Genomic DNA, 21827 nt, shown 5'->3' on the forward strand with positions numbered 1-21827 from the left:
AATTTAAAATATTTGTGTAAGTAAAGAGACTGTTGAATAGGTCAGGTGGGAAAGGTGAGGCCCCTAGGCTTCTCTGGATCCGTCACTGATCGGATATTATTTAGTGAAGAAAAAAACAAAAGCAGATAATAATTATTTCTGAACAACATAAACACATTGACGAAAATCGGAAAAAATACATTGATCATGTTACAACATACAAACTTATACGCAGTATGGACGTATGTATTCGTAAGAATATTGCAGACAATAAAATGTTGTAGCTATGCTACAGTAACGTTATACGTGCAGGTGGGCGTTTTGTGCGGACGACCCTTCTTTGTATAACAGGCAAACAATACATCCAAAATATCTTGATAAAATAATAGAAAATTATTAATAAATTTCAGGGTTTTTAGAGTTGATCCAAAATGTTTTGTCTTGATTTTTTATTAAATAAATATAAAAAATTATAATATAAATGTAAATTAGCTGTTTTGTATTTTCCTATTCAAAAACATTAAATTCAAATTTATACATAATGCAAATTATTATTTTAATAATCATTGGTATTAAAATATGATTTTTTCTTTCTTAAATTTTTAAATTTATCAATTATTATTCATTTGAATTGTCTGGCACGGTCCACAATAATAGCAATATTACTAGCACTATAATTACTTGTCTACCATTTTTCCCATCGACATTGAAGGACACAACGACGCGAAAGGGCGACACCCCACTATGTCCATTAACGAAACAATGTGGGACTTCCCGTCTGTGTCGCGCACGGAGCATTGTCGACGGCAAAGGCCTCTGATTCTCACCGTCACACGAAATATACCTATTGTTACGATTGACGAACACACGTTATCCGATACAATGTTTACACCAGTACACCGCAAATACTTGATCGTTTGTTCGTTATTTGTTATCGCACAATTATTGTTACAACCATACCTGCAGTGATATGATCATTTCTTAGTCTCACAGGCTACGACTTGAAGTATTTATACATAATATTACTACGAAAAAAAAAAAAAAATCAAAGCATGTTAGTGTCACCTGACCTCTTCACCATTATCTCTGCTGCGACCGGATTATCTATCGTCACACCGAAACACGGTGAATGCTGTTCTCAGTTAAATTAACTTATAGGTTTACGGAAAACCACGTACCGGCGTCAAACGGGATAAGTACCTTCTTGAATTTGAATCGTATATTCGTATAAATATATCATACCTGTATACATGATCACATAGTTTTTAATAATACAATACCAGTGGCGAAGCGTTATAGGAGACAATGAGACAGCGTCTACCCACTTAGAACGCGGATAAATAATTTGGTTTTACTATACATAATTAATAAAATAAAAAATTTCTTTGTAGATTTAATATCATAACTCATTATTATATTTTCTATAATATATACTTTAATATTTGTCATATAAATATGACCAATCATTGAACCAAACATCTATTTTTCTATCTATACGGATGGTGTCTTATTGTTTTGTTACCTAGTCAATAATGAAAATGTAAAATTTAATAGTCTCTCGTGTTAGAACGACTTATTATTTACGTGTTTAACCGCTTATTAACGTTATTTTTCCTCACGCTATCCAAAGTTATTTCTTTTAAATTAATGTTGCTAATTTTAAAAATCAATGAAGCTAGAAATAAGAGATACTAAGATAAAATACTTCGTAAATTGGTCCGTGTAAACATACACGTTGCATGATGCTCTGCCGTGTGCTCAGATGTGTGTGATATTCAAAATCAAAATGTTTTAATGATACAATAAGTATCTAATTTATAATAATATAATAACTGTAGTCGGGGACGGTTATAATAAATTAATCTAGTGAGCACAGCATAAATCTTAATCAACTACTACTTTCTCATAGTTGTACTTTATTTTTCATAGAAAAATTCTGGTTTAAGACTTAGCAGTAATAGTAGGTATTCAATAGTAATAATTTATGTTAATATTGATAATCCCAAAATACCAGTAGCTTATTAATATGCGTATTGTAAACATTTAGTTGATACATAAATTAATTATATGTACCAATATTAAAACATAAATTATTGATCACAACATGAGCATAAATGAAATATAAATTAAGCAATAATTCCCGTTTATTGTAATGTAATTTGTGATATACAAAAAATGTAAAAAACCTCTATTTATTATGATTCATACTGATTTATACATTATTATTGAAATGCGTTAATTTACATTCTACCTATAATAATAATGAAGACGATAGTTGAAATAATATAATATTTACTGATTAATAATAAAAAAAGATAGAATTTAAGTAGTAACTGCACCAGTGTATGTTAGACGTCGAATTCGCCTCGTTATTGAGGAGTAAGTCATTGTCATGTATGTGATAAACACGAATTCAATAGCAAATCGTTTCATAAAAAAGACGATTATGAGAGAAAACGATCTGTCAACATTTATAATATTACTAAATGTTATAATAAATTTGAAAATATCCTAAGGACCACTTGATGTCAATTATATCAATAATGAAAAGTGACAGCAACTAATTGGGCGAGCAACTCAATTTACACCTTTTGATGTATAATGATTAATGACAGTTTATCTAATACGCAATAACGTTAACAAGGAAAGGGAATTTACGTCACACACTTTAATTCGCTAGCGAAAACGTCCAGTGCGAACGACAAGTATATTTTATGATATTGCTATAAAATTTTTTAATTTTACAATCAATAATATTATGTTAATACAGTAGGTTGAATTCATTTTGGCCGAAAACACTGCATTTTAAAATGTCATTGTGTGTATTAAATAAAATAAAATACGTTAAGAGTTTCAATATTATATTATTATTCAATAATATTATTAAATTACCATAAAATAACCAAAATCATAAGTCTTCGTTTAAGTATTTAATTTTTTGGTTTCAGCATGAATTACTTAAAATAGACTTTGTTTTAAATGATTTAAATGACTTTAATCCTTAACTATAAACATAATTTACATAATTTTTAACTACACTATTATTTGCAAATTTACGCGATTTTGATGCTTTTTGTCAACTTTGAATTTGTAAAAATTCTTGCTTAATATGTATCTTTAATATTTTTAAATAGCTATGATAAAAACTAATGAGCAACTTTGTGTTAATTGTTCAGCCTTTTTGACCGAGTTCATATTATTTTATCAATATTTACACTACGTGAAATTTTTGATGTATATTATTATATTTTAAACACAAAATTACATTTTCAAAAGTAATAATTTGGTAAAAATTAATTCAACTTACTGTATTAAAAATAGTAAAACATATTCCTTTAGTAGCAATATTAGTATGTCGATATATTATTATAAAATATACTAAATAATATAGGTTAAACACTAACATACAATTCTTGATTAAAATCGTTTTTTTTTTTTTATTCAATAATTTATAACTGGTTACAAATTTAAAACTTACCTATATTACAGTGATTTCAATGACAAGGTACACTAAATGTCTATTGTACAACAGATAGTTATCTTTTTTCTTTATTTTTTTTACTTATTACCTTATTACCTTACTTATACCTTTATTCAGATCATGGAAAAAATCTATTGGTTAAGTTAGACTTTTACAGTTCTTTTCTATATCAAAATTATTATTTTGAAGTGAAAACTGAATACCTACGCATTTTGTGTAAAAATATTATAAACAAAAAAGGGAATTTAGTTATACATTTAATTATTAAATTGTTAATTAAATACTTTTCAGCTAATTTTGAGACATATTATGATAAATAAATAGTTGAAACCAAATGCCTAGCGCCCTAGCATTGAGTAATGCGTATTGTGTTAGTAAACAATAAGTACACAATTTTATGCTGACTACATTATACAACAATTATTTTTGAGAGCATTCATTTTGTTTTTATATACATACGGAATCTAAATTCTTACTTAAGATATAAATTATTAATAATATGAAAATATGAAAATTCAACGTTTAATGAATCTTATAATATTAAAATAATTATGTTACAAATTTTGAAATAATGATATTAAATAGTCATACTTATTGTCTTAAATAAAATTAATTTTTTTCAAGTACAAACATATTATAATAATGTGCAAATAATATTAGTAATATAATAATAATAATAATAATAATAATAATAATAATAATAGGATTCTAAAAATAATAAGTGTTATAGTAAAAAAAAATTATAATAATATATTTGTACTCAATTAGTTTTATAATATTTTCATGTAAATATTGGTCCATTTAATGTAGAAATGGGAATTTCAAAATGTATAGTTAGGTCGTTACTCGTAATAAATGAAATTGCTACTAAATATGCCGATGAGGGTTTTAGATTTGAAACTAACATAGAACCCGCACATTTTTCTTCGTGAACTTCATTCATTGTTTTCACGGTCATAGGTCCTGAAAAAAACAAGACGAATTTCAGTTATATTCAATAGTTATAACTTAAAAAATATAAAATAACACACGGGGTAAAAGTAAAAAAAAAGAAGTGGTTTTCAGTAGAATTGTAAAGGGGGCTATACTTATTTTGACACAGTTTACAAACATTTATGAGCAAACATAGTATCTGAGCAATTATGTTCAATGTTTATGCTATGTCTTGAACTTAAACATTTTCTGATAAAAATATTGCTGGTATGCAAAAACCTCAGTTAAGTTATACAAAGTTTTAGTTTGACTTATTATTATTTTTCTTTTAATGTATCGTCGTATAAAAATTATTACGAGTATTATATAATTTAACTGTTTTTATACTAAATAGTTATACTTGTGATTTTTCACATTATTGTATTTTTTAAATAATAATTCGTGATATTTATGGTTAGAATATTAGAAGTTAAACCTGAATATTAAAAATAATGTTTTTATATGTATTCCCATAATAATAATTATTATAATTATGTTAAACTTATAAATGATTTAATTTAGATGAAATTACTAATGATTAAAACGCTTAAGATTCCTCAGATATACACTCTACTATATTACAATGTATACGTACGTAACATATGTATAGTTAGTATATATATATATCTATGCATGGGCGTAGCGAGGGTCTCCTGATTAAAATCCTAGCTACGCCCATGTACCAATTGACAAATGCTATCATAAAAAATAAACAATAATGTTATATTATAATTTACAATATAACTTAATATTAATCATAATTCATAAACATTACAAGAAAATATGAAATAAATGTAATAATTGTAAAAAAATCAACATATTTTATTAAATGTTTTTGAGATGTTAAACAAAATGTACTAATTTGTACTACGACTATTTGATAAAATAGTAAGTCGGATGACGTTTTCAATTTTTTGTTGGAGCGATGATTGTATTGGACTTGCAATGGTATTTTTTATTTTTATTAACGTTAAATTTAGGAGCAATAAAAATTCAACTTTAAGGGATACTAATTTATTATATTTTTAACTTATACTTATCTTAACTATATACTTATCGAGGTAATTTTGGGCAATAATCCGCTCAAAAGTCGTTATTAAACCGTATTCACATTACAAAGAAATCGCTTGATCGTACAAACATGTTTACTGTGTGCACAATATTAACACACATTTATGCAAACATTAGTTTGTTGCACAATAAAATATATTGATCAAATTATGTTAACAGCTTAATGTTTATACTTTGTAGCCACTTCGCGTAAGAACTAACATAATTTTTTTTTTCAAATCATATAAAATAACACAATTTGGTAAAATAATTTTTTTTTATCAATTATTTATTTGACGAATAAACGTATAAATGTGTGATAATGTGTCCACGGTAAATATTTTTTATATGAGAGATAAATTTCCGGAAAAACTTTTATTTCTCTGTAATGTGTACTTAGCCTAACCTATACGATAGAATAAATATTTTAGAGCAGAGAATTTCCAATAAACCATGTTTTTACTGCAGTGAAATAAAAACATGCTGCAGAGGAACAAAATATAATACATACATTATACAACTGAATTTACTCTCTTGCACAAATTTATTATTTATTTATATTTATTTTGTGACACTGTAAACGTTGTGCGTACTTACAATGATAACACGTATATAATAAGATTTAAAAAAAAAATCTTTATTGAAAAGTATAACTGTGCTTTTAAATGTTTAACAATTTTTAATTGTTTAACTTAGCACTGATTTTAAATCATGATGCTCGTTAATAAAAATTAGTTATCTATTTAAATAAAACATTTTTTTTTTTTAAACATGTGATATTAATAATACAATATTAACTTTTATAACATAATTAACTACTTTACAATCGTATCAGAAAGCTCATGCATTATTATTGTGCAAAATATAATAGAACATTAGAGTTAATATTAAGGCTGTAACTGAAAAAAAATTTCGGGAGTCCGATGTTTTAGATATTGAACACTTGTCATTTTTACGTAAAAGATATAATATTATAAACTATATTTACCACTAAAATGTTTCTACTTTTAAAAATTTTGGGAAGGGTGGTGGTTCCAGAACTCTGTACTCTTCCAGTTATAAGCTTAATTAATATAATTCCTTGTTGCTCAATGTATATCTACCATTATTATGTAAATCTCAATTCCATTTCCCGAATTACGAAACTGACTAATATCTAAGGTTTGGATATGGAATTTTCATGTTTTTTTGTAATGACCGTAGAATATTCCAAGTAGTAAGATACAAATCAATTTTGTAAGTAACAAACTAAAGTAGGACGTGGGTAAATACAACATTTGTTTTGCATATTATTGTATTTTTAACCATAATTTAGGAAAAAAATGTTTGAAAATGTATTAGCATAGGTATACTAATGCATTTCTATAACTTTGCATTTGAATGTTTTTATGAACATAATATTGTCGGTCATCGTATTTTCCAAAATATCATCAGCCAAGATGAATACATTTTGCAGGGATTAGGTATCTAAAGTTATAATGACGCATTAACGACTTAGTATATTTTAGTACATGCCGATAACATTAATTGGAATATTTTATATTTTTCTATACAAAAATAACACGATGATAAATAAATAGTAATTGCCATGCATTCAAATTTGAGGACATTAAAAATAATGTCTTACCAGTACAATAACACATTTTAATGGTAAAATAATTAAGAATAAGAGGAAAAGAATTCTAATTGTTTTTTTTTTCTTGTAGTTTGTTGCAAACAATCAAAAACATAATATTATTTAAAAAAATTCCATTTTAAATTAGTAAGAAGCAATTAGTAATTCATCAATTATTAATTATCAATTCATTTTTAACTATATATGAGTAGATACTTATAACGTTTCCAAATTTAAATTATTTCAATTAATATTTAATAATTTATAGATATTATGTGTATTTGAAATTCTTTCCCTCTAGTATTTTTATAGGTGTTTATATATTTTCAAAATAGAAAATGTGCATATTATTATACAAGCATATTTGCATGCATTTTTTAAGAATTTTTCATGCAATAAGTTCCGAGCTCTACTAATACCTAATGAGGATCCGTCGTTCTGCTGTTCTTTTCATATTTTATTTACTTATTTTTATTTTAAATTATTTTTTCATGCATCACTAATTTATACCGTATTATTATAAGGCAGATATATAATTTAAATATCTAATTTTCAAATAAATAAATAAACAATGCTATAAAATAAAAATACCAAGTATTTAATTTTAAATTATAGTTTATGAAATAAAATATTACAATTAAAGTCATAGAGAAATATACAAATTAAGATAAGATAATAAAATAATCGTTCACAAACAAAAATTGAAATTTGATTTACGAAAACAAAAAATTAAAAAAAATTATCACATAATAAAATTACATTTAAAAAATACATTTAAATAATTTATCAAATGCCATTTATACTTATAATAATAATCAAAAGGTAAATATCTTAAACGGTATATTTTTTAATACAAAAGTATAATGAATACTATAATATTAATTTTAATCCGATTTTAATGTTATGAACATTTATTATTGTTATTGTAAAACATAATATTTGACGTTGCGGTCCATTTTAAGTACACTTATTATTATATGAAACATAAATATTTTTTCCTAAAAAATCTATTGGATTGTGTGTGATTGTGATAACACTGTGATATCATATTAAAATACATTTCATAGTCAGATCAGAAAAATTTGAATGAAGTTAAGTTAGGGATTATTTAATTTAATTCTTAAAAATTTAATTAATAGATCCCGTTGTCTCATTTCATGCACAATACAATATTAATATTTGAAGTTAATAAAATTAAATACCATAACCAATAACCAAATGCTTAAAATTTATATTAAGTTTTCATTACATTTTTTTTTTTTAATGTCTTACCTTTGCAAAGGGTATTTTTTTTGGAAATTATGGAACAGTAAAATACGTGATATCCAATAACTAAACCAGTGTTGTCGTCACAGTAGACTTTCCAGCTCAAACCCACAAATGTCGAGCCAACCATACTAACCCAAACGTTCTCTACATTGTCATCGTCTAATCAGTCATAAAACGATTTACAAAATACAATAAATAACGATGATAAGAAAAAAAAATATACATATATATACAGAAAAATTTTTGTTATTCGATTATTACAGGAAGGCTCTTTTATTAAAACACGCATGCAGTTAAATAGCTACGTACATGATTCCCACGCCATTCCGCTACTACTATTTTCAAGGTTATTTAAATCATTCTTGGCAGGATTTTCACTGTTGGCACTTATTGCAAAAATATATTTTTCCATGTTGTCAATTACAGTAGTATTGTAAGAAGATACTGTAATCGGTACATGCATCCAATTCATATAACCCTATAATAAAAACAAAACATTAAAAAAATCAGTTAATATCAATAATATTGGACAATAATTATAATTAAAATAGATTTATTCACATACATTACACTGCTGTGGATAGACCATGTCTTTTTCGCACCAAAATATTGTATAATAGTTTAGTCGATTAACAGTGGATAATTTCTGAGCATCTGCGCGTTTCCAGGATAGTTCGAAAATCCCTTGTTTGTCAAATACATTTTTTGTTAATGATAATGGTTTTTCAAGTTCTGCAAATTGAAACGTTTAACAAAAACAATTAGATAAAAATTAGAAATAAACTTAAATATAAACCATTTATATGATTGATATATATACTCACTGTCTGTTTCGCTAGGTACGTAAACTTTTGAATGGTCTGAAGAAAAACCTTCTTTATTGGATGATAATATTATAAACTCATAGCCGATTTTGGTACTGAGGTCTTTGAACTTGGCGTAATTTTTATACATTTCGTCGCTACGGCGATTTCTGTGATGATAAATAAAAATTAGTTTAGATAAATATCGTAAATAACAGGTAAAAGTTGAAAAAATAATTCTGTTAGGGCTTTTAGTTTTGGTTAAAAAAATTTTGTACAAGAAAAGGACAGTAAAATAGATTGATCCATTATAGAAAACTAATATAATTTTTTCTAATAATAAAAATTTAAAAATAAGTTGTATATTAAATTATACATTTGTCTATTAACATAAGATATCATGTATTTTATTTGAAAATTGCCTATACATTATTCAATAAATTATTGATATTCAAGTTTAAAACTTATCTCTAAAATCACATTAAAATAATCAGTAACTTATAGCTTATGTTCATCAAAATGCTTTAAATACATTTTCTCGTGACGTTTGCTATTATTACTAAAATATCCTATACATAACCCCTTAAAAACACCGATGTTAAACGTCCTTCTAATCGACGAACGGTACTTACATGGTTTGTTTATCTGCTGTCGTATAAACATAATAAGCAATATACTCAAACGATTCGCCACACTTTTCGTTTTCTTCAATAGTTTGCCAATATACTAACACGTCCCTTTTGGATTTGTCCGATGGCGAAATGACAGATTCAAAGCTCCCAATGTCAGTTCGCGGTGGTCTGTTTGGAACTATAAAATATATTTTGATCATTCAACAATGTAACTTTACAATAGAAAAAAATACTATCTAATTATTTATGAATGATTATGAACAACAGATTACTCAATGTTTTATTACTTGATTTCAGATTATTAATGATCGATATTGGATAGGTACTAGATATTCATCATTGTCGTAATTATTGTCGTTTAACAAAATATATGCAACTTACCTCCGAGTAAGTTAGGTTATCATAAAGATAAATTAAAGTTAACTTACTTGTGGGCTTGGTGTCGGCAGTGATGTTACCAGGAGCTGACCACTTATCCTCATCAGCAAGCGTTGTCCGAAGGTAAATGCGAAAATCGTAACGCGTAAATGGATATTTTAAATTGGTGACGTTGAAGTAATACTTGTCCGCGTCATGTGATACACAGTTCATATTTTGGTCTGAAGTGGTTTGTTGAGATTTCGAATCACATTCATTTACACTTATAGTCTATACGGGAAAAAAATATACATCAAATTACAATGTTGTTTTAACTTTTATTAGTGTATAGTTTGAACACTTACGTCCCAGTGTTCAGGATTGAAATCCCATTGAGATTTATATTCAATCTTAAAAATTAATCCGTGTGAATAAAATGACATTGTACCTAAAGACCACATTAACTTGACACTCGATTCTGTTTTGTCAATAACTGAAATTTTTGTTGGTCTTGCGGGAATAACTAAACATTTAGAAAACAATAATAATATAATTATCAGGTGTATATATACAGTACTCATTTTTTTTTAAATTTAAACATATTTAAAATATAATGTGTAATGTAGGTGTGCTTACTATTGGCATAGTGGTGAAAACGATTTAACGTTGATGATATTCCCAGTGGATTTTCGCCGATTACTGTGAAATAATAGTATTCATATGATTGTCTGTATAGCGGTGAAGTAGTCAAATCCCAAGTGCAAGTATTTTCTCTGACATCCGAATCTGTAGGACAATTTGAGAAACTTCTGAAAGTAAAAATAAATGTTTATGTGTTATAAAAAAAAAAAAAAATTGTTTTCATTCATGCATATCGTAAGTAATGCAGTTATACGCTTATAAATACCTGACTTTAGCACGACTGGGCAATCTGAAGTATATCTTATAATTGGTTTTTATCGGGTTCTCCGGTTTAGTCCAATTACATGTTAAACTTTCCCAGTTGTTAGAGACACAAGAGAAATTTGTAACATTGAGAGGCTTATCTAAAAAAAGACCATTTATATAAAAATACTAATACAACTAAATAATTAACACGATTTAACATTATTGTCTGCATACTATAAAAACGTATATCATACATTCTATAAATATAAATTATAATGATCATGAAATAATGTTTTTTCCTTTTTAAGAGCGTTTATAATCATATGCGTATTAGTCAATAACATTAAAAATATTTATTTTTTTTATTAATTATAAAAAAATTATGTTTGACAAATATTCTATTATATTGTAAATATTTAAATAGTTAAACGCTACACGTTTTCAAATTGTCTCCTGTTTGATAAATCATCTGAGATAATTTCAATCAAATTTTAATTCTCATGTAGACATTTTCATGGTAATTCATTTATTTTAAGTTACTGTATTTTTTGAATGTTTTTATCGAAAATCAAAATCAATAATTTAAATCCAAACACAAACTGCATTATATCTTTACATTCAATTAGAATAAATAAATAATGAAAAATGTTACGATGGAACGACTAAGAAAATCTTTAAAATTTGAATTATTGCATAGATTATCATCTAATACTAGTGTAGACAATATAATATTTAAATAATTTAATATTTTTGGATCATAGTTTGTTTTTATAATATTTCAAAATTCGATGAATGTGCATTTTTTTATAATGATTCTAAGTATCTAAGCGCATTTAATTGGTACCAATTCCAGTACATCAACTATCTAAAATAAAAAATATTCTAAAATATCTGAAAAATAAGGATTAAATAAATAAAATAATATTATATAGGTTATACAATTGGAGTTAACTTACATCCGACATAAACATTATTAAGGCACACTCCGATGTCTGTATCGTGTGATTCCTTTGGATGGTATCCAATAGAGTTTATAATGCTATTTCGTTTTCTGATTGATGAAAGACGAGCCAGTTTAGATACAATACTAGGGTTGTTTTCATCCAAACATACCATACATGTATAGACATCTGAACTTTCTGGGGGATTTGGTATGCGCAATTGGGCCGCCGTCGAATTGACGATCGATACATATTGATTTGCTACGCGTCCATCGTTCTTAAAGAACCTGATTCTCTGGCTTAGTAGTTTTGATTTATCATTATCGACAACATCGTAACTAAGCGTGCTCTGCAGTAGCTCGTGATTAGGATTTAAAACGCATGTAATTTCCAATGGAGTACCATTATTGTATTCGATGAAAATATCACCACTCGGAGTAGTTCCTGAAATTACAAAACAAATATAAATAAATAAATATTAATTAATTTGTATCGAATTTCATTTTGAAATTTTACAGATCGCGAAACAATAGTTGCACGAAAAACAAATTGGTTTTTAGAAACTAATGTACAAAATACTAATATTTAAACCTGGTGAAAATGTTCTTATTTTTTAAATTGCACCAAAAATAATTAGTTATCAGCAATTTTCAAGTTCAAAAGTTGAAAATCGATTAAAAATTAATCAACAATCAATTTAAATAATTAGGTATTGAAATGATATTTCAAAATAGCTTTTAATAAATATTTTCTGGTTTGATCTAAAAATTTATTATATATTGCAGGCTGACGTGTTTATAAATCATTGTTGTTATTATTATATATTTTTTCGTACAGATAATGAACCCCATTGAACAAGTTCGTATAGGGGCCCATGAGAACATATATTTTTCACTTTTCATTATCTTTAATTTTTGAAAATTTTTCAGTTTACCATACAATGACTAGCTTAAAGTTTATTTATTAAGAGCGATCCGTGTACTTACCTCCTGGTGAATATATGCCTGGTCCACAGGTTATGGAAGAATTTGAAAAATCAACTAATATTAGTGCTATTGATAGTAATATCAACCATTTCTGTCCCAATATCATCAAATTGTTTATAAAAGTTACGACTTTATGCTGTTGCCGTACCATGGTTATATCTCTGTTGATCACATGTAACAAAAAATAAAAACTATTAAAAATCTGAAATAAATTATGTGATATGTTTTCATAAAATAAAAATTAAATAATGCAAATATTTTGAATTAACTATTTTACTAATTATACACATTAATTAAATGCACGACGAAAGCTAAAAACAATAAAATGTACTATAAGTGTACTTATTCTAAATAATTTAATAATTATTTACATTTTATATTTACTATTTACGCTATTTACATAAAACGTATCAAAATAAAAAAATAAACCAGGGAACTCTGTTTGCTATAGGTATAGGTTTCAAATGAATCTTGTTATTCAGCATTTATTTTAATATTGTAAATTTTAATGGACGTGTTAAACTTAAATTCAATGACAAATTGTTGTACCTACACAAAAAACGATTCTGAGCAGAGGCGGTTAGGCAGAGAGCTGTTAATAAGGATATTTAATAATCAATTTAAATAAGAATAATAGAACCATAAGTTCCAATTAGTTAACATTAATAGTCATTCGTAATTATTAATTCTGAAAAGTTGTTGATGTTGTGTCTCAAAAAACAAAAAAAAAAATTAATTTATTATTATTTTAAATTGACATACTTTTATAAATTACAATTTAAAACAATTAAAATGTAATCATTTTTAAAATTTAAGACGTACAAAGTAAAAATAATATTCATAAAAATATTATAATTTATTTCCTATTGTTATTGTGGCTAAGACGCAAAAACAAATTTTGCAAACAATTTTTTTTATTTCTTTAATTAAAAAATTCTATTCTTACTAACTTAACTAACGATTCCACTGAGTTTCAAACTTAATATAATATGTAAATATTTTATGTTTAAAATTATAAATTTTGTTAGTATTGACAGTTGATTTGTTATATAATATTATAACCTTTATTATTGATTTGTATTTAATATTGTTTTTAAATAAACATACTAATTATATTTTTAATGCATTGTATAAATTTATATCCGACCAAAACAACAAATTAAAAATATCAAAATTTAATAAAAATGAATTACCGTGAAAAAGTAAAGATATCAAATGTTTTAACCTCGGAGAAAAAACTATAAATGATAATATTTCTAAAATTATATATTTTTTTGTTTAATCAGATATCAGTTAATCACAGTAATGAGTTATAACTTATAAACGTCTAGACTCGTAATAGATTATGTTCATTGTCGCTTTTATCGTAAATAGTGAACACGTTACACTTAAGTATACCACGTCATAATATTTGTAAGCACTAAATAGTTATATATGTACGACGTTCAATGATGTGACAATTGAATGTACGTGTTGTGTATTTGTGTATTATCTTCTTTATGTAATAATTTTTTTTTAATTTGGTTTTTGTTAAGGTAAACATAAAAGTTGTGCAGAAAGAGTACGTCATAATATCACTTAATCTTACAATGCTAATGACAACTTAAATAAAGCGTATCCAATCTGTTTCCCGTAAAAATATTTCAATAATCTATGAAAATTCAAAAATTCAAAAAAAAATGAATACATTTTTTTATATATTTTTTTATTGGTAGGTATAATATATACCTAGAAATGATGACGTCATTAACATAAGCAAGTTTTAGTCAATATCACTGGAAAAATATATAATTTAATTAAAAAACTCTAAATTATGTTTATTATTATTTTATTTGATAATTTATTTATTATTTTTAATATGCATTTAAATAAAAAAAGATATGTCAACGAAATGTAGTGTTTCCTAACGGTCACCCATCCAAATAACGCTCGATGTCGCCAACTTCAGTGATCGGATAAAAACTGGTGTATTCAAATATGAATTCTTACTACGGTCGTTGGTGACAGTTCATCGTTATTCGTTAACATACCACACGTTGTAATATAATATATCTGATAGCATGGATAGAAATTATTAATAAATATATATATTGTATATTATATCATTGAACATTGTTTTTCTATACAATAATTAGGTACCCTACTAAGTGGAATCAAACAAAGAATCAAAATCCGTTTACTGAAAATATCTCAAAAAGAGATGTACATTTTAAAATAATTTATGAATAGATTGCAATATTTTATAGTTTTTAAACAAAAATAAAAAAATTACCAATGCAATAACAATTTAGGTACACATTTTTCAATTTTTGATTAAATGCTATTACAGAAATATTACGTTTATTTAATTACTAAAATTTGTAAATTATTACTTTTTATAATTTGTATTAGTGTATCACTTAGATATTGCAGAGGTGCAGAGTGTGTAAACGTAGTTGTTTAACTATTCAAATGTAATCTTAATTTTAAAAAAAAAATTCACATCCCCTAAAATTTTCTTATAACGCTGGGGGCTGTCGACTTGTTGACGTTTAAAACAATAAATCAATGTCAATACTTACGTAAAAATATTCATATATTAAGTTTTGAATTAAATTCTAAAATACTTATTATAATCGATATAATATACTATTCAAAAATTAAATTAAATATACAATAAATATTTTGATTTAAATTTTTAGAAGGTGGTTATTTATTTTTTTTTTTTAACAATGAATTAATGATATTGATAATCGTCATTCTTCAATATAAATTATCATGATTTGACTGTTTAAAAAATACATAATATAAATAAATACAATTGTGGAATAACAAAGTATAATTCAAGATCGTATAATTATTAGTTAAAATGTCTCATGTGTATGTACGATTGAATATTTTGAAACAATATATACTAGTGACCTATAATTTATAAAAAAAATAATAATATTTATTTATTAATTTCAACGAGTTGAACCTACTAATAAATTTTATAGTTATTGCATTTGTAACTAAAATCTGATTGAATAAATGACTAATAAATTATAATGATATCTAAATAATTATGATAACAAAAATTAAATTTAGAGGAAAAGTAAAAAATATTTATGTATAATTACTAATTAGTAATATTATAACTACAAAACAATCATAAGTATAAAAATTAAATAAATCAACCTAGTTGTTATTAGCTCATTTCATTAATCTATCAATAGGTAAGCCAAGTGTTTAATTTCATTCTTGAAATGAAATATAAAACATATGTGCAGATCTAGTATAATAATGAGGGACATTAAAATTGAAGCAACTAAGTAATTCAGGACAGTAAAGAAAACCATTTACTATTTTATATAGAAACTTCAAATCATTCACTTTTCTCTTTTCAATTAAATTAGCCATATTTAATTGATTTAATAACGGTGTATATTAATATATTTTAATTATAGGTAATAGATAATAGGATATATCTAAGTATGTAGATACCAAATTGATATTAGATTTGATTGAAATGTATTATTTTTTTTTTATTTAAGAACCATTTGAGTGTTTCTTTAGAGAACTTCGTATCCCTACGTCTAACTAAAATCATAAAATCCCAAAATTGCTTAAATATTATATTAAATTAACTTATTTACAAAAAAATAAAAATAAATTTGAGTAGTTTTGAACATTTTTAAAGTACTCTTTACACTATGCCATTATCACGCCATTTTCTGTGTAAATTGTGTGTATATGTTACCATAGTATACCAAATAATTAGTTTAAAATATTGAAAACCATAATATGTGTGTGTTACTATAGTAAAAATATTTTACATAAACGATTTTAATAAATTAATTTCGTACATAAAAACAAAAAAAATATTACTCAGTGGTTTCATTCTGTGACCACCACCGCCACCACCGGACGTATGCGATTTATCGAATTATTTACCGCGCCGGTGAAAACAATAATTGTGGGTGTCATAAAAATAATTAACGTTTTTCAAGTTGGGTACTATAATAATTGAAAATAATTATTATCGTAATAATATTTATAAGCTAATATTTAAAATTGTCAAGTAAGCACTAGGCATAATATTTACTATACTATAATATTGTTAATCTTCTACTCAACAGACTCGAAGATGGAACATTAGGCTTTTATCAATTTATATGCATTGAAATAAATAATCATACAATTTGAGTAATTTAAAAATATGAATTTATGCGTTAAATATACGGTCGTAAAAATCATGTATATTAAGAAAATAGTTATTATTTTAATTTTAAATTAATTTAAATCAAAGAATATACTAAGAAGAACATATCTGTAAGTGATTTGAAATTAGATAAGTTTTTTGAATTTAAATTTTCAAATGTTCACAAATAGAAAACCAATCGAATTCAAAACAAAATTAATATACCTAAGACTCGAATAATCAGGAATTGTGAAAAATAAATATAGGTTAGTAGTAATTTATGCACAATATTATTTATAGTAATAAAACGTTCATGTTTACATATTTACAAATATATTGCTATAAATAATCTCAATACATTTTTGAAAGTTTTAGTGAATAATTTCATGTAAAGTACAAGAATTCTAAGTCAAATTCTTGAAATATATAGGTACATTTGAAAAAGCAACGACATCAATTTAAATGCTTGTATAATATTATGATAGATATACACTTTATTACTTTACATAGGTACCTACCGTTTATTTGTGGAGAATAATTTTAGTATTTGTTAATGCATTTCATACTTACAAACATAAAAAAAAAAAAAACAATATTTCGTTTAATGTGATATATTTTTTATGTGAAAAATTCTATATTGGCTAGTCAATGATTTAAATTTGATTTGTTTGGTATAATATAAAATATAGAAATATTATTATTGCTATAATTTTATCATTTATTTAAGAAAATATAAAATAAGTCATAGTAGTTTTATGATTTAATTTATTTTGAATTATCAATATTTGAATAGACTATTTAATTAATGTCATTATATTGTATAAATTAAATTACAATTAATTTAAATTATAAAATCATTAAATAGGTAAATAATAAATAAATAAATAAATAGGTATTATTAATAAATAAAAAGAAAAAATGCACTTAACGGCAATAATGTCTATCAAAAATGATTAACGCTTTCAATTCTATCACGCATGAAACAGATTTTATACTTGAAAATTATTTTCTTGGAATTCCCAAAAATTAATGCATTTTGCATTTAAATCTACACTCTAATAACCACACTTACCTACTCAATGACAAAATATACTTTAAGCAGACGAAACCTATTAAACAGCAGTGGAGTGATTTTTTTTTTTTGTATTACTTAAGTAATATTTGAATAAATATAATAATACATAATATATCAATATATTATCTTTAATAAAATGAAATTAATATTAGTTCAAATAGTTTTTTAGTACGGTTTTTAAAATTTAAATAACTTTCAAGTGGAGCAAAGAATCATTATTAAATAATATTACCTCTTTAATTGTTATTCGTAAATTAAAAGTTACTAGTATCTCATGTTATAAATTATAATATATGTAGTAAAAAAACAAAAGTCTTAGTTAGTGAGTTAAATTGTGAACTTTGCAGGAGATCATCTGTTAATAGATTAATGACGTTTAAGTATATATTAAAAAATTATTTTTAATTCGTTTTGAAATAACTATATGGTAAGGAATTTGTTTTCTTAAAGTATATTGAAATTTCTTTGAAGTGATTGTCAGATGAAACAAAAACATACATATTTATACTAGTTTATTGTATTGATAGTTATATTAATTAAAACAATATCAGAACAGTGGATTGTTGTTTTTACAAATTATGACGTAATATGTATATTGTTTACAGTACAAAAAGCTAACAGGATACAGTAACCGACTGTATGAACTCTCGTCTCGTTTCACTAAACCCGGTACGGGATACTGATGTATAATTATTATTTTGACTAAATTAAAATAATAATGCCAAATGTCTATAATTATAAGCCACAGGATTTAGAAAAATGATTCTGCGTTTATTTTGATTTACCGTAAGATTTTAAGAACAATTTGAACGTTTAATTTAATATTTTTAATTTACCTACACTCATAAAAAGAATAAATAACGATTAGAGATGTTAAAAATTTATTTTATTTTATTATCAATGTAAATAGTACCTAAGTATAATTTATAATATTTCAATATCCATGTGTGACATGCACAGGTTTAGTGTATAAGTACTCAAAAAAAGTCTGTACGGTTATTCATTTTTGAATTACAACACAATAAGAAAATAAATTTTATCGAACCTGAGTTTTGTACAGTTATTTTCAAAAGCACTAAGAATGTTTTTCTTTCTATTCCCAAAATGACAACCATATATGATTTACTACCAAAAAAACTAAACTAAAAGTTGATGATTAATGAAATTTTACTGTTCCAAAAGGCAATAACAAACATATAGAAAAAGACCAGCCATTGTAAAACCAATACATTCTTCGATTCGTCTTGCAAAATCTTAGAGATAATCCTATTAAAAAAATCCAAAAGACATATTATAACACGGTGAAACGTTATCGTAGCTATTAAAAAAGGTATATGAGGTAGGTACTAGTGATTTGTGAAGTATGTACGTGAACGTTACGCTTATATAGTAGTTGCAGCCCGTAGATGTAACAATAGAAAAATCTCTTCGGATAAGTAACTAATATATATATGTCAGGAACCCCGCGGTGACATGAACACAAAACGTTAATGTGCATGGATTATAAACTTTACCATATAGATATATATTCATTATATTGAGATTAGTAAATGTACGGAATTCGGAAATAAGTCGCATAAATACATTATTTTTTTCGAAATTCTTTTGACGGAATAAAAAAAGGTTCGTTTGATGTAGTAACAATTAACAGTATGTATATTTGCCCGACCGATTTTTTTTTTTTTATACGAGTGTTCAAAAGCAAATTGTAAACGTGTAATAAAAGAAATTATAAATTTATATAAATAACACTATATTTTAGACTGCTGTAGTTTATATAAATCTCTCTACCATTACTTATGAACTAATGCAAAACATGTAACGCTGAAAAAATAATATATTTTGACAAAAATCGCAGTACAGCACTAACGTAAACATTTTTTTAGCAAAATGAACGAAATTAATCATTTAACCAGTATTGTAAACCAATTTTACTATGCGCCCTAGTCTAATAAGCATTTTTGAAAAAAAAATGTGGATTGAACAATGTACAAACGCTACAGCGATCAAATTGATTACAGTATTACTGCCATTGTTTCAGGACATTTTATTTTCCAGAATAAGTGATAAATTAATGACCATAATATAATTATTACAGTGCTAAAAACGTATTAAATAGATTTTTATTTACTTGATATGCTGTTGGTTATAAAATTAGCATATGCTTTTTAAGCAAAAGTATTGTTAACAAAAACATAAAATATTAGTTTTTTGGATAAAAATAAAATTTAACTACTTAAATATTAACATATACATATACTATAGTTGTGTCATAATTTATTGTAAACAATATTAATAGTTCTAAAATAACATGTGCGTACATTTTACACATATTTAATAAAAGCAATTAAATTATTGTTATTTATAATAATTATTAAAGTATTTAAATATAAGTAATACAATATACTAAAGACATTTTTGCCAAAAATTTTGCTTTAAAAATGTCATCAAGTTCTTAAAAATAATTTGTGTTAAAAATTACCCACAAATAATATTTTAAATTACAACAAAATAACTAAAATAATTATTTTTCGCTAAAGTATTTAATTTCGCACATTATTGAACTCAAGTGCATATAAAAAAATCAAACCTGTGTATTTTTAATATTTCTACATAGCTATTATAAAATACATTTTAGAGAAACCTTGTGTTAAATTTCCAAGATTTTCGACTAAGTGAAAACATTTTAATCGATATTTATGGAAAAAAAATTCAAAATTTCAAATGTCAATAAATAACTGAAAATTATACACATATATAACAAATGATAGTATAAAATTCAGTGAAAATTACAAGTATCTTAAGGTTATTGGTTTTTAAATTTTAAACCAATAAAACAAAATCGATTTTGTCGAATATTGGTTTCACGTAAAAATTCTATATTTTCGTTATATTTTTTTACCCGGTTATTTTAAAAAGTACTAGAAAATTGTTCATATCAACCCCTTTCTAAAATGTGAGATGTATACATCCAAAATCTAGTAGAAATAATAATAATATCTTAAATTGCAATGTTATATTTGTACGTACCTCGATAGCTATATTTTGTCACGGGCCGTCTTATACAGTGGTTGTCGACTGATATATTCTTCACAGTATACAATCTTGTACAGCAAAAGCCAATACCCCGTGATCGTACCGCACCGCAGTGATTGGGTAGTAGAACTCCGTAATTAAAATCACAAATATCAATAAACGTGCAACATAACATTCACCTATTAAATAAAATTACTATAATATAGAATATTGTTAAACTTATAGAAGAGAAATTAAATTGAAAAGCAAAAAAAAAAAAAATATTTATCATATAGGCCTGAAACGCATTAAAGTCATAGCACTCACCACGAAAACCATACACCGGTTTGGAAAGACTGAACGAATGCGACTGCCCCGATGACCGATACCAGACCGTAGGTAGTCGTGTGATGGGTGTACGAAAAAAAAACTACGTCGTGCTAAGGGAAGTGGAAGGGGATTGTTATTATGGTAGAACCTTAAAAATCTGTTGACAATATCATAATATATTGTAAACACACGATTTCGGATATCTTTTTGATTCGATATGGGTAATATTGCGTGATATGCCTTTGAAAAAAAGTTTTATGTCTAAAAACCGTACA

At 25.0% G+C, this 21827-nt stretch overlaps 1 protein-coding gene across 1 annotated transcript; it reads right to left on the reverse strand.

Annotated features, from left to right (window-relative positions):
- Positions 1-4198: 4198 nt before the first annotated feature.
- Positions 4199-21587, reverse strand: LOC112595333 (cytokine receptor-like). The gene is made up of 14 exons (XM_025340487.1): positions 21550-21587; positions 21238-21422; positions 12974-13134; positions 12003-12431; positions 11066-11204; positions 10795-10967; positions 10524-10681; positions 10230-10449; positions 9802-9979; positions 9191-9339; positions 8932-9098; positions 8676-8844; positions 8370-8525; positions 4199-4423 (listed from the first exon to the last, which is right to left on the reverse strand). The coding sequence occupies exons 3-14, from the start codon at positions 13122-13124 to the stop codon at positions 4242-4244; spliced, it is 2271 nt and encodes a 756-aa protein (XP_025196272.1). The 5' UTR covers positions 13125-13134; positions 21238-21422; positions 21550-21587; the 3' UTR covers positions 4199-4241.
- Between the last annotated feature and the right edge of the window lie 240 nt (positions 21588-21827).

The sequence above is a fragment of the Melanaphis sacchari genome, unplaced genomic scaffold (assembly GCF_002803265.2).
Source record: "Melanaphis sacchari strain LSU unplaced genomic scaffold, SCAv2.0 Contig26_pilon_pilon, whole genome shotgun sequence".
Lineage (NCBI taxonomy): Eukaryota > Metazoa > Arthropoda > Insecta > Hemiptera > Aphididae > Melanaphis > Melanaphis sacchari.